The sequence below is a fragment of the Otolemur garnettii genome, unplaced genomic scaffold (assembly GCF_000181295.1).
Source record: "Otolemur garnettii isolate 467f Iridium unplaced genomic scaffold, OtoGar3 scaffold00010, whole genome shotgun sequence".
In the NCBI taxonomy this organism is placed as follows: Eukaryota; Metazoa; Chordata; class Mammalia; order Primates; family Galagidae; genus Otolemur; species Otolemur garnettii.
The window spans coordinates 1694309-1717872 of NW_003852405.1; the positions used below are offsets into that span (position 1 = coordinate 1694309).

General features: G+C 49.2%; 1 protein-coding gene and 1 pseudogene across 1 annotated transcript in view; one reads left to right on the plus strand and one right to left on the minus strand.

Moving 5' to 3' along the window:
- Window positions 1-1111: 1111 nt before the first annotated feature.
- On the minus strand, window positions 1112-2249 carry LOC100959820 (annotated as a pseudogene).
- Window positions 2250-7810: 5561 nt separating this feature from the next.
- The window catches only part of EPS8L3 (EPS8 like 3), a 29002-nt gene continuing 13248 nt past the window's right edge, over window positions 7811-23564 (plus strand). The window contains exons 1-18 of the mRNA XM_023509869.1: window positions 7811-7828; window positions 9928-9982; window positions 10148-10212; window positions 11766-11924; window positions 12222-12371; window positions 12483-12538; window positions 12901-13043; window positions 13132-13229; window positions 13469-13589; window positions 13670-13731; window positions 13965-14039; window positions 14447-14595; window positions 18424-18505; window positions 18741-18775; window positions 19540-19735; window positions 19935-20063; window positions 20347-20420; window positions 20909-21041. Coding sequence (XP_023365637.1) covers window positions 9952-9982; window positions 10148-10212; window positions 11766-11924; window positions 12222-12371; window positions 12483-12538; window positions 12901-13043; window positions 13132-13229; window positions 13469-13589; window positions 13670-13731; window positions 13965-14039; window positions 14447-14595; window positions 18424-18505; window positions 18741-18775; window positions 19540-19735; window positions 19935-20063; window positions 20347-20420; window positions 20909-21041 — 1758 coding nt within the window. The 5' untranslated portion in view covers window positions 7811-7828; window positions 9928-9951. The remainder of the gene's footprint in view (window positions 7829-9927; window positions 9983-10147; window positions 10213-11765; window positions 11925-12221; window positions 12372-12482; window positions 12539-12900; window positions 13044-13131; window positions 13230-13468; window positions 13590-13669; window positions 13732-13964; window positions 14040-14446; window positions 14596-18423; window positions 18506-18740; window positions 18776-19539; window positions 19736-19934; window positions 20064-20346; window positions 20421-20908; window positions 21042-23564) is intronic.

A 23564-nucleotide genomic window follows, 5' to 3' on the forward strand; every position in this document is an offset into this window, starting at 1 on the left:
ACAGTAACATTTACTCTGGGGAAAAGTTGGAAACTATAGAAAAGCACAAAGAAAGGAAAACCACAAAGACACACACACATACTGGGTTTTTTTTTTTTTTTTGAGTCCCTCTTCTTCAAGCCTAGGTGCAAATCACACTCCTGCCACTTAGTGGCTGTGTGACTGAGGACCAGTTACTTAACCTCTCTGTGCCTCTTTGTGCCTCAGTTCCTTTCTATTTTTTTTTCTAATTTTAAAATGTGGTTTTATTAAGGCACTTTAGGATAAATGTCATTCTTATTCTACTTCTTCTGGGAAAAATGCTGCCAATTATAAATCACAGCAAAATTTTCATTAGACAAAAACTGTATTTGTGTTTGGGGGAGGGAGGGTTGGTTCATTTATATCATCCTGCAAAAACAAACTTATTTCTTAAGTTTATTAACAGTGAGCAAGAATATTTCTTTCTAAAATTTCCTTCAAGGCAGATCTGTTTAGCATCACGTGTATGTTAACATGGTGCTGTGTAGTTTTAGAAAATGTAATTGTTCTAGTTTCCCAGTGACAATAATATATATGATCAAAAATAGGCAACATAGGCAGCACCTATGGCTCAGTGGGTAGGGCGCTGGCCACACACATTGAGGGTGGCGGGTTCAAACCCAGCCTGGGCCTGCTAAACAACAATGACAACTGCAACAAAAAAACAGCCAGGGGTTGTGGCAGATACTTGTAGTCCCAGCTACTTGGGAGGCTGAGGCAAGAGAATCACTTAAACCCAAGAGTTTGAGGTTGCTGTGAGCTGTGATGCCACGGCACTCTACCGAGGGCGACATAGTGAAACTCTGTCTCAAAAAAAAAACCAAAACAGGCAATAAAATCTCTTTTCTAGTTTCTCAACCTAGCCATCTTTTTAAAAACACGAGTTCTTCATATATATATATATATATATATGTATATATTACTGTATCAAAACACATTTCAACAGACTTCACAGCTCATTTAAAGCTTCAGTTTACAGTCATTCATATGTAAGACTTCTTCATGGAATGTTCACTTAGAATTCCTCCCTGGAGTCCGGCGTTCTATGTCGGAAATGCAGACATCCTCCTTCAGCGCAATGGGAGGCATTTCACCTCTGTTCATCCACGTTTTCCTTGCAAGGGTTTCCTAATTTTACTTTTGGATCTTCATTTTTGTTTGCTTGACTTACTTCCCTTAGTCTGTTTTCAGTGAAGGCAGGTTGATAGCTGTATAAATAACCATATGGATGAAGACGATAACGAGGTGTTCTAACTCATCCACACTTGTAGAATCAAAGAGACATCACAAGATCAGAACAGCAACCAGGACCCTCTGCAGGAGGATAACAGTTCCAATTCCAATACCAAAAGGTTCTGGGTAGATAACCTCTGATTAAATGGTGCTGGTACAAAAGGATGAAACGTTTCTTTTGCAGTGGTACCTCTTGAATCTCCCACTTCTACATTCATAATGTCCATGCATCTCCCCAGGGCTCAGTCTTCAGTGGAGGAACTCTGTGTACATTTATCTGTTTTAAACGCATCGACAAATCTCTTCAGGGCTTCTTTGTTAGTACATATCCTGCTCCTCCACTCATGTAACCCTGCTTTACATAGTGCTCAGATCTTCTCCTAAAGTAAATGGGTTCTTTAGGGTCCTACTTTGAAAGAACCCATCTGAAGTTGTCCACCACGACATACGTATCATCATCTGCTTTCATAAACCAACCAACATCTTCTGAATAATGGTCATGAACATAGTGAAAAGCTTCCATTGTTTTCCAGTATAGTTGGTCTCTGCCTTCTTTGGTTTTTAGTCCCACAGTAGGGAAGTCTTTATTTTCTTCTGAACTCAAAAACAACACTCTATTACAACACTGCGCCCATGTAGCTTTAACGTACTTGGCCTTTTTCTCTAGATTTTGAGAGCCTGTCATAATTCAGCACAGAGTTTTAGCTTTCTGATAGAGATGTTCAGCAGCGTCTGTGTTCTCATCCTTACGTTGGGGAGCATCTACGGTGAAGTTCATTTGTCCTTCTAGGTGATTCCCTCCAAGATCATCTGAATGCCTAGCGTGAAGGTCATTATGAAGAGTATTAGGTTGGTTATCGCTCTGTTCTCCCAATAAAATACTGAATAGCTTAGAACATAAAAAAGAAAAAAGATCCTATTGCTGATCCACAGAGGAAGGTTAAAAAATTCAGCCAAGATTTAGAGGCCGTCTCCCAAAAGTGTATTTCTAACATCAGCCTCGGCGCCCTCTCGCCCCTCCTGGGGGGACGACACGGGACCGGAGACCTTTGCTCCTCTGGGCAGCCACAGGGCACCCCGTTTCTTTATATGTAAATTGGAGAGGAAAATCCTAGTACCCACCTCAAAGTGCTATGAGCATTTGGTGTCAAGCACTTAGATGGGCGAGCAAGTGCTGAATATTTAGATTCACATGGCTACCAATTTTTGTAAAAATTTAGACTTTTAGGATTACACCTTTTTCTCTTTTATGAAATTGAGCATTACTGTCTTATAACAAACGTTTTTCACCACATACCACACTGTGAACTTTTCTACGTTCAGATTTACAGAGATGTTACCAGACCCAAAGGGTCCAGCCACCTGTCACTGTCCAGCCACTATTCCAAGACGGGGTTTAGGTCCAAACAAGCTTTATTATCAGAAGGCCAGTGATCTGGAGAACAGTGCGAGTAGCCTCTCAATTTTGTTTTTTCCTCCATTATAGTTCTAATAATTTTTATAATGGAGATACCAGGAGAGAAACCTAGACAATTTTAACTTCATCTGACAACATCAAAGTAGTCTTCACTCTAACAATGCAAAATGTTTAAACAATGTAAAGATAATTTTCACATTAACAAAATATCTAAAAGAATCATCAAAGGAAACAACATGTCGCCAAAGTAAGCTGTACTCTACCCATATCGCAACACCTCTTGTCCATGTGCCTGTTCCCTCGGCGTCTCCTGAGACAAACAGCCTCACAATCACGGTGAAACCTTAGCGAGCTAATCATGGGAGGTGTGGGAATGAATGGGAGCTGAGCAGATGAGGTCAGCCGTGCTGCCTCGGCTGAGCTTCTTGACTCCCATCTGGCAGGCTGTTTTTCTGGGTTCATAATGCCATGTTTCCTGATTAGGATTTTGTGATTACAGGTTTTGTTTGGATTTTTCTGTTTTAACTTGTATGATGTCAATTTACTTATCTGTTTGTGTATGTGTTTGTTTGATAAAACCAGGATCTTCACATTTTGGAACCTGCCTTTTTCATGTAAGTACTACACGGTGAACTTTCCCCCCCATTGTGGAAGTTTCTGGCCCCTGGATTTGAGTGGCTGCATTGTGTCCATTGTGGGCAGTGTTTTGAAGTGGGCGTGGGAACAGGCATGTATGAGGGAGGGGGCAGTGTTGGTCAGGCCCCCTTACTCCATACCCGTGGCTGTCAGTCAGGTGGGCCTCAGCACCCCCAGCTCCTGGGAGGGGGGCCCAGGGCACTATCCTGCATGGTAATGGAACCATCTCTCCTATCTCTCACCACCTGCCCCACAGACGTGCTCTGAAGTCAGGCCACCTGCCCCGTCATCGATCATGGAGCACCCGCCCTTCCCAGAGGCTGCCACTTCCTAAGCATTTCCTCTTCTGACTGGCTTTCCTGAAAAGCCTGCTCTGAATCACAGTCCAAGGTTCAGGCCTTGGATGTGGGGCTTTTCAGATGTTCCTGAAGTCCTTTCCTCCAGGGCCGTCAGGGCAAGGGGTCCTGGAAGGGATGAGGGGAGGGATGTGGGAGGCGTGTGTAGGACTTGCATCACCCAATAGATCCCAGAGTGAGAAGACACAGGACTAAGTTGGGAGAGGAAACCCCTGGATTAACCTCAGCTGCTTGAGCAATCAGAAGAAGGCTGGGTTAAGGAGACAGAGGAACCCGGGGCAAGCTAGGAAATGGAAGTGGGCCATAAATCCCAACCCCAGCCTTCTGTCCCTGGACAGGGATGCTCCCAGGAGTACCTAAGGCCAGGCCTTTCTTCCTAAAACTGAAGTCTCTGACACCCCCACTGGCCCCAGAGAATTGGCCTGTACCTTTAAGGGGGAGTACAGCAGAGGCCTTGGCCAGAGGCCTACATACTTTCCTTTTTTTTGTAGAGACAAAGTCTCATTTTATTGCCCTCGGTAGAGTGCTGTGGCATCACAGCTCACAGCAACCTCCAACTCCTGGGCTTAGGCAATTCTCTTGCCTCAGCCTCCCAAGTAGCTGGGACTACAGGCACCCGCCACAACGCCCAGCTATTATTTTTGTTTCAATTTGGCCAGGACCGGGTTTGAACCTACCACCCTCGGTATATGGAACCGGCATCCTATCCACTGAGCCACAGGCACCGCTCCATACTTTTCATAGTATCAGCAAGTATACAGCTTTTCCTCCTTAAAGTTAATCCTTACCCCAGGTGTTAAATTTACCTTGTTAGAGATATTTATAAATAAAGCTGCTTCCACAGTTCCAGCCACAGACCTCCAGACTTCATTTTGTCTTTTGAAGGGACATCTCCGACACCTCCCACCAGCAAAGTCACCTTGCTGGCTGCTTTTTCCAGGCTCCCTCCCATCCCTCTGTCCCTGCTTGGAGCTCCCTCCCTTTGGAAATGTGAAGTAAAGTTCTCCTACTTCCTGCTTCCAGAGCACAGCCCTACCCCTGTGCTCCCATTCATCTCACCCTCTTCATTTCCTTCTTTTCCTTTATCAGGGCTCTGATTAGATGTGTTTATTTCTTCTACCTTTGGAACATAAGTTCCAGAGAGATCGTATCTTTCCTGTTTACTCTCTGCCTGCTCATACCAGAGAGAACAGCCCCATGCCTAGCTGGGGACGACAGTGATGGGGTGGGATCTGTTTCTGGGACTCTCCAGCAGGCCCAGGGCCCAATGTGACATCAAGGCTATGCCTCAGCCAGGCAGGCCACCAGCAAGAGGCTGTGCTCTGGGGTCTTCTCAAGCTGACGTGGCACCCCTCCACCTCTAAATACCAGAGGCCTGCCCTGCCTCCCTTGCTCCCTCCATAGACACAGAGCTCTTTGCTCCAGAGCTCTCCAAAGCCTCCAGTTCTGACCGGGCCTGTTCTGGAGCTTCTGAGGCACCACCTCTTCTCAGGTCAGGCCAGGGTGGCTGTGCCCCTGGGTCCCTCCCCATATCCCCTCCACCCTCAGCAGCCCCTCTCTTTATATGCTGAGAACCAGCAAGGGCAGAGCCTTCTGGGGGCAGCCGGCCAGCAACCTCTTTGTTGCCGCACCTCTGTGCACACAGTGATTGTGTCACCACTGGGTGACGAAGGCAGGCATTTCCACTGGGCATTCCAGGCAGGGGTGAGCAGCTAGCCAGGTACCAAGGTATGAGTCTTCAAGAAATTACAAGCTGTTCCCTAGGCTGAGAGTGGAGTACAGGCAGCAGGACAGGGGAGAGAAAGCCAGACTCAGGGAGCAGGACCCTTAGCACGGAGGACCTCATCTGCCGTGATAAGGAGCTCAAATCCTGCCTTGCTCTGCCAGCAGCGGGAAGTCAGGGAGGGCTTTCGGCAGAGGAGTGATGATCAAATTTCCAGTTAAGAAAGAGTCCTTATCCCCCATGAGGAAGGGCCAACAAGAACAAGAGACTGTCATGTGGTCAAAGACAGAGGGCTTGAGGGGGCCTAAGGATGGTGGTCAGCGTGGGGAGAGAGGATGTGCTTCGGGGATGGCCTCACAGGATGGGTGACGGGTCGGCTGTGAGAGGCTGAGGGAGGGCTCAAGGGCATTCCAGGTCCCTGCTGGGACACATGATTGGGTGCTGGCACCTGCACTGAGACTAGAACACAGGAAGAGAGGTTGGCTTGTTTGGAAAGAGATAATGAACTTAGGTGGAATTCCAATGTGTCTGTAAGCCCTCCAGGTATATCCCAGCACCTAGCACAGTGCGGAGCAGTCAGGAGCCTCAGTTCCACAGAAAGCTGTGGATTGAATGAATGAATGAATAAGGTCCCCTAAACCTTTGAAGCCTTGAAATTTCAGGGAAATGCTCTCTGAGCCCCACCTCCTTCCCCTCCCATCTGAGTCCTACCTGGAGCTTTCTCTGTGCAGAAGCATCAATTACAGCTTCTAAATCCACAGGTATGGATGGCTTGGCCTCTCTATCCTTCCTAATGTCCTTCTTCCCCCTGGAGACTCCACTCTCACAGACATCCACAACACTTGGCTCCTTATCCCCAGCCCCAGACCACAAAGGGTTCCTGCCTGAGCAGAACCACACCGCTCCCAGAGACATCCCTCAAAGATGCTGCAGAGTGCAAGGTGCTGAGAATGCCAAGAATGCCAGGAAGTGCTTGTTTCTCTGCCCAAAGATGTCATGTGTTTCTCTCCAGTGGGTCATGCCCTTGCCCCAGGGCCATGGTAGTGAGCTGTGCTCACAATGACCTGAGCACAGGCCTGTCCTGTGGGCAGGAGGGGCCTGGCCCTTGCTGGGCAGGAACAAGGTCATGGCTGGGAATCCAAACCAGGATTGGAGTGGAATGTGGCTGTGGCCTTGATGGAGTTGGAATGGGACTGAGGGAGGCAGCCGGGGGACAAGCCATGCTATCTTAAAAGAAGCTGAGACAAGAGGGTCAGGAGGGCTGCTTCCCATGGGGCCATGGCTGTGTCCTATCCCACAATGGAGTCTCTCAGGGCCCCACACAGCCCAGGTGCAGAGGGCCCCTCGCTGGGATGCATTCCCTGGACTCCAGGACATCCAGTATTGGGTGGGGTGTAGAGGCAGGAGAAAAGGTTAACATCTCCTGAGGTGGCTCCAGGGACGTTCCATTCCTCATGCTCCTCAGGACTTTCCATCACAGATCTTAGTGACAGTGGGACCCTGAACCTTGGGACATGAGATTCCACCCTACACTGGTATGTCCCCTCCTCTCCCTTCCCTTCCTGTCTTGTCCCCTTGGTTTGTGTTTGTACCTGACCTCGAATATTTGACTGAGTTCTCAGAGGGCAGAGAGTCTTGCCCACCCTGGGTGCCAAGGAAGGCTTTTAAATAAAATGAAGTACAAGGACTGGGGGGTGTGTCATGAATGGAGACAGAAACAGGCCGCAGCTTCCCATCTTTAACTGAAGCCAGCCAGGCATCCATAAAGCATCTGAGGCACAAGGAGGGGTAGAGAAGGAAAGACAGTAGAATAAGCGTCTGTGGGTGAGAGGGCTCCCTGCTTGGTGAGAGGGGCCAGAAAAATAAGGGAGGCCCTTACTAGAAAGAAATCTTGGCCCCCACATAATGTCCAGTCAATGCTGGAGTACAAGTGACCACAAGCACGTGGGGGCAGCACACTCACACACAGAGCACATGTGCCAGCCCTCCCCTTCCCCTAGGCCTGGGGTCCACTTCTAGCTGACCTATCCCCTGACCACAGAACCCAGACTCTCCGGGCCATGGGTGCCCGGCTGTGGCCCAGAGCCCCAGACAAGGTGCCCAAAAGGCAGAGGGAAGAGGCTAGGGGCAAATGGTGGAAGAAGCCAGGAAGCAGGGGTCTCTGGCTGAGTTCAGAGAACCTGTCGGCACAGGCACTGCCATGGGCCTAGCTCGGTGTTGAGCGGGTGGTGGCCCAGGAGGCCTCCCTACCCATCAGAGTCCAAAGAGCACAGGCGTGGCTGGCTTCATAGCCTCATCACCGCAGAGTTCACCTGCTTGCTAGCAGGGCTCTGCCTGTGGCCACAGCAGAGAAGCCGCTGTCCTTCTGCCACCAGCACCAGACCACCAGATCAGAGACCAGCCTCCTGGGGGGACCAGCCACCAGGCATCACTGGCACCCAGGTAAGGGACTGGCCTCTCAGGGCCCAGCCCACCCACAGGGATCCCAGGGCAGGTACAGGCAACTCAGTAGATTCCCAGGCCAAGGTCCCCAGCCCACTCCAGATGCCGCCAGGAGGACCAACCCCAAGGACAGGCTTAGGGCTCAGCAGCTGGCTGGTGGGCTAGGACACAAAGCAAAGAAGTCCAGGCACCAGAAGCATCTCTGGGATGTTTCTAGTTTTAATGTAGATATGCCTTCCCTACTCCAAACCCTTACATGTAGAGGATAAGGGAAGAAATGGGCTACATGGCTTCCCACCCCCCAGAGGCAAGGCAAGCCAAAGCCAGCCCCCTCTTCCATTCCTGGGGTCTGGATCTTTAGCAACAGCTATTTTCCCACCTCAACCGGCCCACAGGGACCCCCCTGACATGTGGGAAGAAAATAGTAGGGCAGAGCTCACTTTCTCTCCCTCGTCTAGAAGCAGGAAGTGTCACAGCCTGGAGGGAGGTGAACGGAGAGGGAGTAGGTTTGAGCCCACTTTCCCCTGAGAGAGGAAAGGGGGCCTCCCAAATAAGGGAAACAGACCTGGCCACCCCCTCCACATTCCATAATAGTTCACCGCCAGTTTATTACCCCATCCCTGAGTCATCTTGTTGAATCCTCTGTTATTTTCATAACAGTCCCGATAAACAAGGGTGTGGGCTGCTCTCCCACACTTTCCCCAGGACACTCCAGGGTTCCCTACAATTCAGATGCACCATATGCATGTGCAGATACCCCCAAACAGACACCCTACTAGTAATGCATCCCCACCGCATCAGATAACACGCACCCCTGACCTGCGTGCCAGGCCAGCTCCCACCCCACCCGCATACACACACACACACACATACACACCCCACCTTGAATCCTCCTCTCCAATTTTGACATTTCTGTATTCCACACCCCCACCCCATGCCATCTCACACCCCAGTGATGGAGGCATGTTTATAAACAGTGAAGACACCTATTTTGCAGCCAGATAGACCTCAGGCCTGTTACCCTCTTTGAGCCTCTGAGTCCTCATATGTAAACAGGGTCTGTAACAGTACCCACTTCCTGAGGCCGTTATGAGGATTAAATGAGTTGATGTGGGTAAAGCCCTTAGAATGCAGATCAGCACATAGCCCCACTGGTGTGACTGCTGTTATTAGAGGTATGTCGGGAGGGTGCCCTGGGCAAGGCAGAGTGGGGTGGCTGAGAAGGATTTCACGGAGAAGGTGATCCTTAAGCTGTAATTTTTTTTAATTAATTTATTTTTTAATTAAATGATAGCTGTATACATTAATGCAAACATGGGGTACAGTGTAGTGTTTTCATATACAATTTGAAATACTTTCACCAAGCTGGTTAATATAGACTTTATGTCATTTACTTAGTTATTGTGTTAAAACATTTATACTCTAGTTCTAGAAAAGTTCACTTGTACCCTTGTTAGACCATATAGGTGATCTTTCCAGTCGCCCTTCTCCTCTCCCCTTCCCCGCCCCCTCCCTATATTCTTAGGCTAGAATTAAGTTGTAGCTTTCATTTGAGAGGTATAAATTAGTTTCATAATAGGGCTGTGTACATTGGATACTTTTTCTTCCATTCTTGTGATACTTTGCTATTAAGCTGTAATTGAAAGGGTTGGAGCAGGGAGGTGATCTAGGCAGAGGACACAGGGTATGAAAAGCAAAGAGACAGGAGACTGGGTTGGACATTCAGGGAAGCACAGATCTCAGTTTGCAGAATTGAAGCAGGGTTGGACAGAGGCCTGCTTTGGTAGAGAAGTCTGCAGAACCCTCTGCCTTCCATACAGAAATTGGGTGTGGCCAACTTTACCTGGCCCAGGAGTCTATTTCCTGGACCCCTAGGCATGGGCTTTATTGACAAAACCCCTGCCCTGGGGCCCAGCCATTCTATGGCCTCCTGGTGCTAAGGCTGGTAGGCCCAGCCAAGATAGAAGTCTCTTCAGGGAGGACACCCTGGAGCCAGGGCTTTGGGTCTGGTTCCAGAGGGCCCAAGTTCAGAGCCCTGCTGTGCCTGGTACCGCAGTCTCCAGCTCTGCTGCTGTATCTCTGGTTTGCTTTGGTTCCAGGAAGCCATCCTCAGCACTATCAACATGTCTCGGCCCAGCAGCAGAGCCATTTACTGTAAGCTGTCCCCCGGGCCCCTGTCCCTTGCCCTCTCACTGGGCTCCCTCTAGCCCATCCTCTGCTCTTTCCCGCCTCACCAACTGCTGCCTGCAGCAGCCTATGTCTCCTCATCTCATGGTACTCTTCTGCCCATCTCCTATCCCCTGTTTTTTACCCCTGCAGTGCAAAGGAAGGAGTACTCTCAGAGCCTCAACTCAGAGCCCACACTCCTGCAGCACAGGGTGGAGGTGAGTGCCCATCATCTGCCAAAACACAGACACTTCACACAAGTCCCAGCCATGGAAGCCAACAGCCTGACCCAAACAGGTCCCGGGGACTCAGCTCCATCAAACCTGACTGAGCATCTGTTACTGGCTGGGGGAGGAGGAGGGAACAGTCATGGGCAAGACAGTGGGCTTGGCTGGAAGTTGAGGGGTGGAAGTCCTGTCTCCAGATAGAAAGTGGCAGAGGGAACCTGAGCCTGCAGAAAGCTGCCACCTGCAACCACCTACCCACCCTACCTGCTTCTCCACATGCTTCCTGTCACACTAGTGCCCAGGGAACTGCTCTTTGCCCAGGACCACAAAAGGCTAGAGGAAGGAAATGTGTGGGGTCTGCAGGCCCTGTGAGGGCCGGAGAAGGCCACTGTTGGAGAGGGGCAGTGCCTGGGCCTGAGCTCCCACAGTGGGTATGACCCCCTTGGAGGGCTGGAATGAAGTCTCTGGCCCTGCCTGGGAGGATGACACAAGCACTGCAATATCTAGTCAAGGCCAAAGTGACAGCAAAGCACTGGCTACAAAGTGTGGCTAGGGAAGAGTATCCCAGGTCAGGTCACAGCTCTAGGGTAGAAGCTGCCTGTGGCAGCATCAGATGCTAAGACTTTAATGGAGAAGAAGGGTGGCCTGGCAATGGTCTGGAGGCCCCACAGGGCAGTGGAGATGGGGATCTTCCAGCCAGCTGCGGACGGGCCAGGAGTGCTTGCCTCTATCATGGGTGGAGGCTGGAAAGTGGCTTCATTTAGGCCCAGCAAGTGAGAGCAAGAGGAGACATTTCCAGACGGCAGGTGTTTGCTCATGACGTGAGGGTCCCCCAAACATGCTGGTAGTGTAAACACAGGGAAAGGAGCTGGGACTTGGGCAGAGAGCAGGGCCCTGGAATCAAGGGACAGGAGGCAGACTGCATCTCTCCCCAACAAGAAATTGGGGTGGAAAGGCAATGTGGCAAGGCAGAGTTTGGCTAGGAGAAGGGAGGCGTCACCAACCAAATAAGAGTTGGTAACAAAATCCTACCAAATGGTCAGACTAGCAGTAGGCAAGGACTAGAGTGAACACTGAGATCACCGTGGATCTCTCCAGCAGGGAGAAGGTGGGAGAAGGGTCAGTGAGGAGGCAGATAGAGCTGGGACTGTAAGTTCCCACAGGGAGCAAAGGAAGCCAGGGACACAGTCTGAGAGTACTATTCTCAGAGTTCAGACATTACTGGGTGACTAGAAGCCACATCCACTACCATCCAGCCATGTCACCTAGCCTGGACAGTTAAAGGCCCTAACAATCCATTGAGCAAAGTCTTAAAACCCCTCACATAGCTGCTCAGACCCAGATTTAGAGTCCCTTTCCGAGCCTGACTGCGTCCACACGGGCCCTCACATTGGCCCTTGTTATCTGCCATTGTTATCTGCAGCCTGGCACCTTCTCCCTCAAAGGGCCAAGGACATGTCTCTTTCCTCTGCTTTTCCCTGTCCACCATACCTTGACCCTTCCCAAACCTTCTCCTAGTCCTGGGCTGCCTCTTCTCCCCTCAGCACTTGATGACGTGTAAGCTGGGAACACAGAGAGTGCAAGAGCCCAAGGATGCCCTGCAAAAGCTGCAGGAGATGGATGCACAAGGCCAGGTGTGGAGCCAAAACTTGATCCTGCAGGTCAGAGATGGCTGGCTCCAGCTGCTGGACATCGAGACCAAGGTCAGCTCTCCTACCACACCCAGCAGGGGGTCATGGCTAACCCAGACTGTGGGGAGTAGCACCAGGTTCTTGAACTCTACTCCTTCATGCCCCAAATGGCAGCCACCCCTCCCCATATACAACACACACCCAAGCCCAGAAGGAAACAGGGATGGAGGCTGGGACAGAGGCACAAGGGTCAGAGTAGATGACACCCCAGACCCAGGGCCTCCAAAGGGCTACAGCAACCTGGTCAGGGGTTCCCAGGAATCAAGCCTGGTTCTCAGTAGCCTCACGGTTAACCCTCCTCATGGCCAGGAGGAGCTGGACTCTTACCGCCTGGACAGCATCCAAGCCATAGACGCAGTGCTCAATGCCTGCTCCTACGACTCCGTCCTGTCCATCACCATGCAGGAGTCAAGACAGCAAGGCAGCAGCACTCTGCTCTTCCAGTGCCAGGAAATGGGGGTGAGTGGCCAGCAGTGGAGTTCAATGACCATCAGCCCCAACACACACACACACACACACACACACACATACACACACACACACAGCTTGCCTGACTACAGCTCCCTCTAGGCAGAGCGGCTGAAGACCAGCCTGCAGAAGGCCCTGGAAGAGGAGCTAGAGCAAAGGTAAGGAGCCTCTGCCTTGCCCGCCTGCAAAGCCTCATAGCTCAGACCTTGGGGGATCAGACACTGACCCCACATCTTGGGGAGTTCAGGAGCCTATGGCCCAACCAGCCTGGGCCTGGAACTAAGAAGGGACCAGGGCAGAGAAAGGGCTATCCTAGGGGTCACTGGAGACTGATAGAGGTCTCAAGAGGGCCCAGAGGGTAGGTGGGTGAGACGGGAGGAGTCAGGGAAGTGTGTAGATATAGACCAAGGAGCAGGCAGAAGGCTCCTGGAGAGAGGAAGTGATGCCCCTGGGTCCTGGGACAGAAGTGTAGGCAGGCTTCTGTCCCAAGAATCTTAAAGATGTGTCCCTACGTCCTCAGCATACCTCGATTTAGAGCCCTTCACCCAGGCCAGGACAGATGGAGGGGGGTTTCTCTGGAAAGGCCGCTCCCCATGCAGCCAGCACACCCCCTGGAGCAAGGGCTCCCTCCAGAGCAGCCCCACCAGATGACCCCAGAGCACAGTAAGTTTGGGGCTTGGTGGCAGGTGGAGGAGCAAATTTATATCAAAAGTCAAGGAAGAGCTAGGTCTATGGTCCCCTTACATTGCAGGCCTCCTGTCACGCCACCCCAGCATCCAAGAACAAAGAGCTTTCACTCCACTTCCTCCAAGGCAGTCCCCACCCCCTGAAGACCTACAGATGGATGAGGTAACTGCAGATGGTCTTGGGCTTACTGAGGCTTTCTGAGCCTGGGAGAATGGAAGACACCAACCTTTCCCCTCCCCCATACTAGGAGGTTAAAGTTCCAGTATGACCAGGGCAGGCTCCAGGCTGAGGAGGGACAGGGAGGCTGGCCACGTGGGCAGGGAGGGGAGTAGGGGGCCGAGTTGGGAGTTCTAGGATGGACCTTACTGCCTACTCAAGGCCATGGGTTGTCTGGAGCCCAGAAGGTGCTGAACCATGTCTTAAGTGACATCGAGCTGTTCCTGGGAAAGCTGAAGGAGGCCCAGGCAAAGACCAATCATAAGAAGAAGAAGAAATCTGGGAGCAAAAACAAGGACCAGGGGGGTGAGTGCTAAGGGCCCAGGAGAGGAGTGGGGGTATCTTGGGTGATCTGTGACCCACCACCTTTGCCCCTTCTCCCACAGGACCAACGGAAGCACAGTACATTGACTGCTTCCAGAAGATCAAGTACAGCTTCAACCTTCTAGTATGTGGCTCCTGACAAGTTCCCCAGCCCTATCTCCTCACCCCCACCCAGAAACCCTCTGCTCTCTAGACTTGGAGCATCCCAAGCCTTTCTCTTCTCCATCTGTCCCCTGGAAACTTCCCTCCCTTCTTAGGGCTTTTGGGGAGTACCAGGCTCCTGACAAAGTCATAAAACAATTATGGGGGATTTGAAGGAGTGAACTGGTAGTCACAGGCATTGCCCTGTGTCCCCAGGGGAAGCTGGCCATCATGCTGCAGGAGATAAGTGCCCCAGAGTTCGTGCATCTCCTCTTCCAAAGTCTGGACTTCGTGAGTTGAGGAAGGACAGGGTGGGGAAGAGGGACAGTCCGAAGTCAAGGAGGAGCAGAGGGAGGGAAGGAGGTGGTGGAGGGGATGGGGGACCAGGGGTGAGGGTAGAAGTCAGGGTGAAGAGGGAGAGTGTGAGGCCTGCTGCTTTCTCATCTCAACATACCCTCCTGCTTGACCCCAATATGCCATCTCTGGTATGAACAGCACTCCACAGCAGACTAGACAGGCCAAGCCAAGACCACCAGGGCTCTGAGGGAGACAGAAGGAGCAGCAGGCCCAAGGTGGACACGGCCACTTGCAGGAGGCAATGTGACAATGCAAAAGAGTCCAAGGACTCTAGTCCCTCTCCCACCCTTGCTTGGCCCTGAGGGAGCCTGGGCTTCCTGACACCTTCCATCCTCCCCCAGGTCCTGGCCCAGTGCCCTAAGGTGGGCCTAGCAGCCCAAGTGATCTCACCCCTCCTCACCTCCAAAGCCATCAGCCTGCTGCAGTCCTGTTTAAACCCACATGAGACTAACCTCTGGAAGGGGCTGGGCCCTGCCTGGACTACCAGCTGGTGAGTAAAGACAAGCACCAAACTGAATTGGGGGTGAGGAGGCCAGGCATAGAACAGGACATCAGATGTAGCCATCTCTACACTGTCACAAACCAAAAATCTTTCAAAACATTTTAGGGCTAGGTAATGGTGGCTCATACCTATAATCCTAGCACTTTGGGAGGCCAAGGTATGAGGATTGCTTAAGGCCAGGAGTTCAGGACCAGCCTGGTCAACATAGCAAGACACCCCCCACTCTAAAAAAGAATTTAAATTAGCCAAGCATGGTGGAGCATGCCTGTAGTCCCTTCCACTCAGGACACTGAGTCAGGAAGATCACTTGAGCCCAGGAGTTCAAGGTTATAGTGAGCTATGATAAATTTAACCACAGTACTCCAGCCTGGGCAACACAGCAAGATCCTATCTCTAAAAAAAAAAAAGAAGAAGAAGCTGGGGGGAGGGCAACTCGACATGGAGTTTCCCAACTAAGTGCAAATAGTTTATTTATATATATATGTGTGTGTGTGTTTCATATACATTTATATATTTCATATTTCATATATACATATGAAAGGAAAGCCTATAGCTTACCACCACCCACTACTGGAGGAAACACATTATCTCACAACAAAAAGAACAATTTTTTCCCAGGAAAGAAGATATGACAAACTTCTACTAAAATAACTTCTCATTTTGTCAAGGACAAAGAAAACTTTTGTCTCAATCCAGCCCAGAATTTAAGAACTACTGATATAAGAGATGTTGCAAACATAATCTCAATAAGACTTGGTAACTCACTGGCCAGGACTTCAGAGAGAAAGAGATAGTCCCGGTGGTAACTGTGAGACAGGCAGCTGGACAGAGGCCACACTGATGAGAGCCACGGGGGAAGGGGCATGGGGGACCAGCTTGGGCACACAAGCTGAGGTGTCTACGGAACATCCCACAGAGACCAGGTGCCCCAGCTGGAGGGGCCAATCTGGCCAAGTGGTACAACCATAGTCCAGAAGGGGTGGCTGGGGAGCCCTTCAGTGGGAGCCCCAGAAAGTGACAAGCTCGGTTTGCTCTATTCTGTGACAGAAGAGGGCAAGGCCTTGGGACACTTCTATGTGCAGGTGATAGAAGAAAAAAGGTTAAGAAGGCAAAGAGAAATTCCAGAGAATTAGAGCAGAACCTAAACAGCAGCGGGATGAAAAGGGTTTCAGAAAGAGAGAAGAGAGTTTCAAAAAGACAGAGAAGTCAATAGGGAAATAAGCTAGTTTGGGGGGCCAGGTGGCTCACACCTGTAATCCTACCACTCTAGGAGATTGAGGTGGTGGATTCCCTGAGCTCAGGAGTTCGAGACCAGCCTGATTAAGAGTGAGACCCCCAATCTCTAAAAGACAGCCAGGCATCATGTTAGCTGCCTATAGTCCCAGCTACTGAGGAGGCTGAAGCAAGAGGATCACTCAAACCCAAGAGTCTGAGGTTGCCATGAACTATGACTCCACAGTACCCTACCAAAGGCAACAAAGTGAGACTCTGTCTCAAAAAAAAAAAAAAAAAAAAAAACAGAAAAGAAATAAGCTAGTTTTTCTCTTTTGCCATTTTCAACCCCACTTACAGAGGCTTTTTTTTTTTTTTTTGGTCCCATTTGTCTAAAGACGTGAATTATTGTTCAAAACAATCCATTTTTATTGTGGTAGAATACACATAACATAACATTTGCCATTTTAACCATCTTAAGTGTGTCATTCAGTGGTATTCAGTCTATGAACAATGTTGTATAGGCAAAACCATTTTCTACATATTTCTAAAACTTTTTAGCAAACTAAACATAAATTCTGTGCCCCCATGAAATAATAATTCCCCATTTCCTCCTTTCCCCAACCTCTGGTAGCCTCTATTCTACTTTCTGTCTCTTTGAATTTACCTATTCTCAGTACCTCATATAAGTGAAATCATATAACATCTGTCCTTTTGTGTCTGGCTTGATTCATTTAACATAAGTCCTCAAGTTTCATCCATGTTGTAGCCTAAATCAGAATTCCCTTCTTTTTCATGGCTAAATAATAGTCCATTATTATGGATATACCTTTCTTTTATCCATTCATCTGTTGAAGGACACATGGGTTGTTTATACCCAAAACAATCTGTTTTCATGCATTTTTTTGTTCAATCATTAAAACGAAGTCATTTATGGATTCATAACAGCGTTCCATGGCCCAGAACCATGGGGTCTAATAGTACCCGCACAAGCCAATTCTGGAGCTCACTGGGTCTCACAGCCATGCTGGGCCCACTTCATCTGGGAGAATAGCCTTAGTATCTGTTTAGCACTAGCCAGACAGGAAAACAGGTTCTGCAATGGACTCAAATAAGAGAGTCTCAAATACTTTCATTCAGACACTTTGACATTGAATAACCATGCTGCATATACTATTTTGAGTTTCAAGATCCAGTCATACTTCAAGAATTTGAGACCTTAGAAAAATGTATGAGCAGTTATAACTTTTTAAAGTACCCAAAAAGATGTAAAACAACTCTAGTGTTCACAAAATGACACACACTTGATAAACACTTTAAATATAATACTGAGTCAGATGGGCCATTAGATGTTTTCTAGGTTCTTAACATAGCCAGAAATGAATGAAAAACAGAAACACAGAAAAGAGAATGATATTTAGAGACATAAAAACCCTTGAAAGAGTTGAATTTGCGGAGACTTACATTCAGGTGACTTGATTTCAGGCACACTGACCCAAAGCTCTTACTACCACTAAATGTTTGTGGTCATCCAGAAGGATGGCGACCATACAAGGCCATTAGATTTAATAGTCAGGATTTTAAATGGACTCATTTCAATAAAGTAATGGCAGAGGTAGAAATCAGTTGCAGGAATAATTTAAGAACCAGAGGCTAGAAAAATAAAGGCCGAGAATAGAGGTGCATTTGCAAGAAGTTTGGTAAAAAGAAGGTAATATGATGACCGCTTAAAAAGAGGAGGACCGAGGTCAAGGGATGACCTGAGCATATTTCTAAGGCAAAGAAGGAACCAATTAAGATTTGGAAGAGGGATAGTGTGTTATTAGCTGCCCCCTGTGTACCAGCCACAGTATCAGGCCCACAGCCCCCAAGGAGATCACTGCCACAAGAAACGATGATATTATTATAAGACTCATAAGCAATACACACATAGTGTGTGAGCAGCAATAATCCAGGAACATACCAAGTTCAGTGGAAATATTCACCTCTTCCCTAGTGAAGCAGCGAGGGAATTTTCTAAAGGAGAAAGTGGGCAAGTGGGCAAGGCCAGTGGCAAATATTCCAAGCAGAGCAAGGCTGGAGGCCACCAACAGCACAGCCCTCCCTGGTCCTGTGCAATGGGTGAGGCAGGAGGCTGAGAGGCAAGTGCCTGCCCCATCCTAGCATCAGTCAGAGCAGCTCTACCTGATCTATTTCACAAGGTGAAACTATTTAGCTAGAAAAAGACATCTGCTGCTGGGAAACAGGTCTGCTGCATGAGACCCAAAGAGGTTTTCCAGCCCCAGTGAATGCTCTGTGATTCCACCCCTTTGATTCAACCCCCCAATCAGTGCGATACAGTGTCCACCATGTTCTTATGGAAGTGATATATCTTCACCTCCTGGGCAGAGGTGATGCTGACACAAAGATCCCTGCCTGTGGGATTTGTTTATGTTAACTCTTTGCTGTTTCTGGATGTTGTGGGCTTTTCATCTGTGCACATGGGCCATGTCATCTACTAGCCAGAAGATTCCTGAGGCTGGGCCTTGTCATCTCCTCCCTCTTCACATCCCACAGCCTGCACAGAGTAGACACAGACTCAGCTTTGTTTCCCCCTCTCCCTAGCACTGATTGGACAGGCCAGGAGCCCCCACCCTACCAACCCACATTCTATGATGGCTGGCAGCTTCCAGAGCCCTCCAACCAGGTAAGTCCCCCTGATCTCTGGCTAGTTTCTGCCTACACAGCCCAAACCATTGTCACAGGACAACTACATGGGGGTGGGGGTGGGGTGAGGGTTGTGTGGAGCCTGGATCTGATGTTAAGCAGAAAGGGGGATAAGTGGCAGCTGCACGTGAGCAGGCTTGCAGTCTGACACCAGCCCCCTCCCACCAGGAGTGCTGCGTCCTGCTCTTGCTCACTCTCTGTTCTGTACTTTGCAGGCACACTTAGGACTCGAGGACTCCACTTCCCCTCGGTATGCCCTGGGCTTAGCGAGGACCCCATGGTCCTGGGAAGGGAGGGTCAGACTGCTCCTTTGATCTCTGCATCTCTGCATCTCAGAGTCCCTCTGGACTCTCTTTCAGCCAAACATGGACATGTTCAAGCTCACCCCTCTCTAACCTTGGGAAAAAAGCCTTTTCTTTTTTTACTTTAACCCTCCTTAGGCCCCCATCCCTTCTTGTCATGTTACTACCTACACATGTCTCTGATTTCTCAAGCTCAAGTACAGAGTGCTTAGAGCTGGCTGGACATGGTGGCTCATGCTTGTGATCCCAGCACTCTGAGAGGCTGAGGTGGGTGGATTGCCTGAGCTCAGAGTTCAAGACTAGCCTGAGCAAGAGGGAGAACCCCTCATCTCTACTAAAATTAGAAAAACTGAGGCAAAAGGACCACTTGAGTCCAAGAGTTTGAGGTTGCTGGGAGCAATGACGCCATGACACTCTACCCAGGGGGACAGAGTGAGACTCTGCCTCCAAAAAAAAAAAGTGCTTAGAGCAAAGCTCAGATGTAGAAAATTCTACCACTGGAAATGTTTTCAGATATCAGTGACATTTTGAACCCCTCTTAGCAGCACAAACCCCCACTCCAAGGCCTACCTAACACTGACCTGCCAATGAACTTTACAGAAACCCAAAAGTTAACACCAGACTGCAGGAGATATTTGGAGCTCTCTGGGTTGGGACATAGGCTCAATTTCTGAGGCCCCATTCTCCAGCCATCTTGACTGTTTCTTAAAAGGAGAAGTCCTGAATTAGAGAGCACCTCCCACTTTGCCGAGGAGAAGACACACAACCATGGCCCTCAGCCTGGGAACCCCAACTTCCGGCGCTCCAGCACCACACTTGTCAAGCCAGCCCTGAAAATGCAAGTCCTGTATGAGTTTGAAGCTAGAAATTCCCAGGAACTGACTGTGGTCCAGGGAGAGGTGCTGGAGGTGAGGCTTGGACCAGAGGCTTGACAAGGAGGTGGTGGCTGGTAGGAACTACAGGCAGTTTGGTGGGTGGTCTAGGGATAAACCAAGGTGGGTGGCCGAGTGGAGAAAGAAAGTGGGAAAGAGCAGGAGGGAGAAAGCATTGTGGGGAAGGAAATGGCTAGTTGGATAGGGGGGTGACTGAGGTGGTGTCTCTTGGCAGGTTCTGGACCACAGCAAGCGGTGGTGGCTGGTGAAGAATGAAGCAGGACAGAAGGGTTACATTCCCAGCAACATCTTGGAGCCCCTACAGCCGGGGACTTCCGAGAGCCAGGGCCAGTCGCCTCCTAGGGTACTACCCAGCATAGATTATCCAGAAGCCATACATTTCTGACTTGGAGAGTGGGGGTGGGGAGGATTGAATGGCAAGTGGGGGAGATAGTCCTGGTTGGATTTAGATGGTATTATCTCGTGTTTACTATGTGCCAAATTTACCATGGGGGCAGAGCACAGAACAAGCCTGAGTCCCAGCCAGAACAGAAAACCATGGAGTGAGATAAGTTGATTTGATGGGAACCCAGACGCCAGGGCTGTGAGATGAGATGGGCTCTGACTGCAGCTCCCCCTGATCCTAGGTTCCAATGATTCGCCTTAGCTCGAAGCCTGAGGAAGTCATGGCCTGGCTGCAGGCAGAGAATTTCTCCACTGTGTGAGTGCCTACCCCTCGGGGTCGGGGAAGAGAATCTTTGCAAAGGATCCAGATAATAACCAAGGAAACCCAGCAATCCAGAACATATACCCTGGTCTACATGGTACATTACAGACCCTGCCCCAGCTCTGTCCCTGCTGAGTTAGAAGGACAGAAGCTGGGACTTTGTCCAAGCGTAGGTTAGAGCACTAAGACGGGAACTCTGCTGTGCTGAAGGCAGCAAGGATCAGGAGAGTGAGCTCGGTAGGGAGCTCAACTGCCAGCTCAGCTACCTTCCCTACCGAAAGATTCTCTTCCAGAGCACTTCTCCCTTCAAAGGTGGAAGTTCTGAGATTGGTTTCAGCCAATTATTTGACTCCTTCCCTTTCAGATACCCTATTCTGTGAATTCTCCTATAACCCCAACCTCCTAGTCCCTTCTACACCCAAATATTCAGGCCCAGGGTCCTTTCACCCCACACTGATGGCTTCTACTGTTTTTGTTCACAGCACGGTGAGGACCCTTGGGGCCTTCACAGGGAGCCAGCTGCTTCACATGAGACCTGGGGAGCTACAGATGCTGTGTCCACAGGAGGCTCCAAGGATCCTGACACGTCTGGAGGCTGTCAGAAGGATGCTGGGGGTGAGGACACCCTGGGGTCTTGACTCCCACCAGGAGTGTCTGGTCCTGCCTGGGTGAGAGTGCCAGCTGGGCTAGCCTGCAGGCTGAGCCCTGGGGTGGGACTGAGTATGACAGGTGCTAGGCACAGGGTATTTCTCCAGGGACTTAGCTTCATGCATTCAAGCACACCTTTAGCCTCCAAGTTTATTGGTGGCCTGAGCTCTGGAGGGCCCTCACCTGGCACTGGCCTCATTTGAGTCCTTTTTCTTTCTTCAGATGAGTCCTTAGGCACCGGCTTAGACACCTCCAAGGCCAAGTCCCTCACATATGCAAGATGGCAGATCTGACACTCCTTAGAGCACCAAGAATTCCTCTTCCAGGTCCCTAGGTTGCAGCAAACCTCACACCCTGGCTCACACAGCAAAAAGGATGAGCAGACCCAGAGGCTGAAGCAAATGGTGCTCCCTTCTAGCTGTGTTGAGAGCCATCCCCGGTGATTGCCTATTTATTTTATCTCTTTCCCAAGCCTGGCATACTTCTGCCTAGGCTTGTTAGGAGTCTATTCAGTCCCTCTCCTTCCCAATAAAAGCATCTTCAGGCCCTTGCAGCTTCTTCTGGATGTAATGGGGGCCAAAAGCAGGGAGGTAGGGAGGGCTGGAACGCTGGGCATGATACAGCAGCAATGCTACATCCATCATGGAGCCAGACTGAGCATGAGTGGGAATTCACACTGCAACCTGGAGCTGGGCATCAGAATTTGAGAATTGTGGTCTAAGCTCTCCTCACTCTTTCTAAACAAACTCCAAAATAAGACTGTGCTCACCATCTTCTCCTGCATACATTTCTCCTAGTGCATTCCAAGGCACCCAGTATAGCCAAAGGAACAAGGCTTCAAAGAGCACCAGGCTGACAGTTATAGGTTTTGGTCAGCCCTGGCCAGCAATCCAGAGCAGCACTGGCAAGCAAGGCAGGTGCTCCAGGCTCTACTTGATAACTTCCTCTTTTGACACAATTTTTGTCCCTTGCTGTTGGGTGAGCTGACCTTAAATTCCCACCTAGCTTGTCTTTTTAGTATCAGAGTGTAAGGAACATAGGACTCAAAGTTGAAAGGCCAACAACTGGCTATGTGAACTCCAGCAAGTCATTCCACTCTCTGGGCCCCTGTTTTCTCAAGGGTTAAGTGAAGAGTTTGGACTATTTGTGGCTCCTTATATTTCTTAGTATAAATAGCTTTTTTATTTTTTTTTTTTTGAGACAGAGTTTCACTTTCTTGTCCCTGGTAGAGTGCTGTGGCATCACAGCTCACAGCAACCTCAAACTCTTGGGCTGAAGTGATCTTCTGGCCTCAGCCTCCCAAGAAGCTGGGACTACAGGACCCACCACAACAGGCTATTTTTTTTTTAGTTCTTATAGCATAACTGTGTACATTAATGCAATCATGGGGTACAGTGTGCTGTTTTCATATACATTTTTAAATACTCTCATCAAACTGGTTAACATAACCTTCATGTCATTTTCTTAGTTATTGAGTTAAAACATTCATACTCTGCTTTTAGAAAGATTCACTTGTGCCCTTGTAAGATAAACCATAGAGGTGACCCTACCAATCACCCTCCCTCCCCCATCCACCTCCCTTCCCATATTCTAAGGCTATAATTAGGTTATGACATTCCTATAAAAGCTATGAATTAGTTTCAAAATAGGGCTGTGTACATTGGATACTTTTTCTTCCATTCTTGAGATACTTTGCTAACAAGTACATTTTCTAATTCCATCCATATAAACATGAAGGAGGTAAAGTCTCCATCTTTCCTTAGGGCTGCATAGTGTTCCATGGTGTACATGTACCACAATTTATTGATCCATTCGTGAGTCAATGAGCATTTGGGCTTCTTCCATGACCTAGCAATTATGAATTGGGCTGCAATAAACATTCTGATACAAATATCTTTGTTGTAATTCGATTTTTGGTCTTCTGGATATATACCTAATAAAGGAATTGCAGGATCAAATGGCAGGTCTATTTTTAGTTCTCTCAGTGTTCTCCAGATGTCTTTCCAAAAGGAATGAATTAATTTGCATTCCCACCAGCAGTGTAGAAGTGTTCTCTTTACTCCACATCCACACCAACATCTCTGGTTTGGGATTTTGTGATATGGGCTAATCTTACTGGAGCTAGGTGGTACCTCAAAGTAGTTTTGATTTGCATTTCTCTGATGATTAAGGATGGAGAGCATTTTTTCATATATCTGTACACCATGTGCCTGTCTTCTTTAGAGAAATTTCTATTCAAGTCCCTTGCCCACCCTGAGATGGGATTGCTTGTTTTTTTCTTGCTAATACATTTGAGTTCTCTGTGGATTCTGGTTATTAAACCTTTGTCAGAGACATAATCAGCAAATATCTTCTCCCATCCTGAGGGCTGTCTACCCACTTTATTTACTGTGTTCTTGGCTGTGCAGAAACTTTTTAGTTTGATCAGGTCCCAAAAGTGTATTTTTGACATTGCTTCAATTGCCTGAGGGGTCCTCCTCATAAAATTTT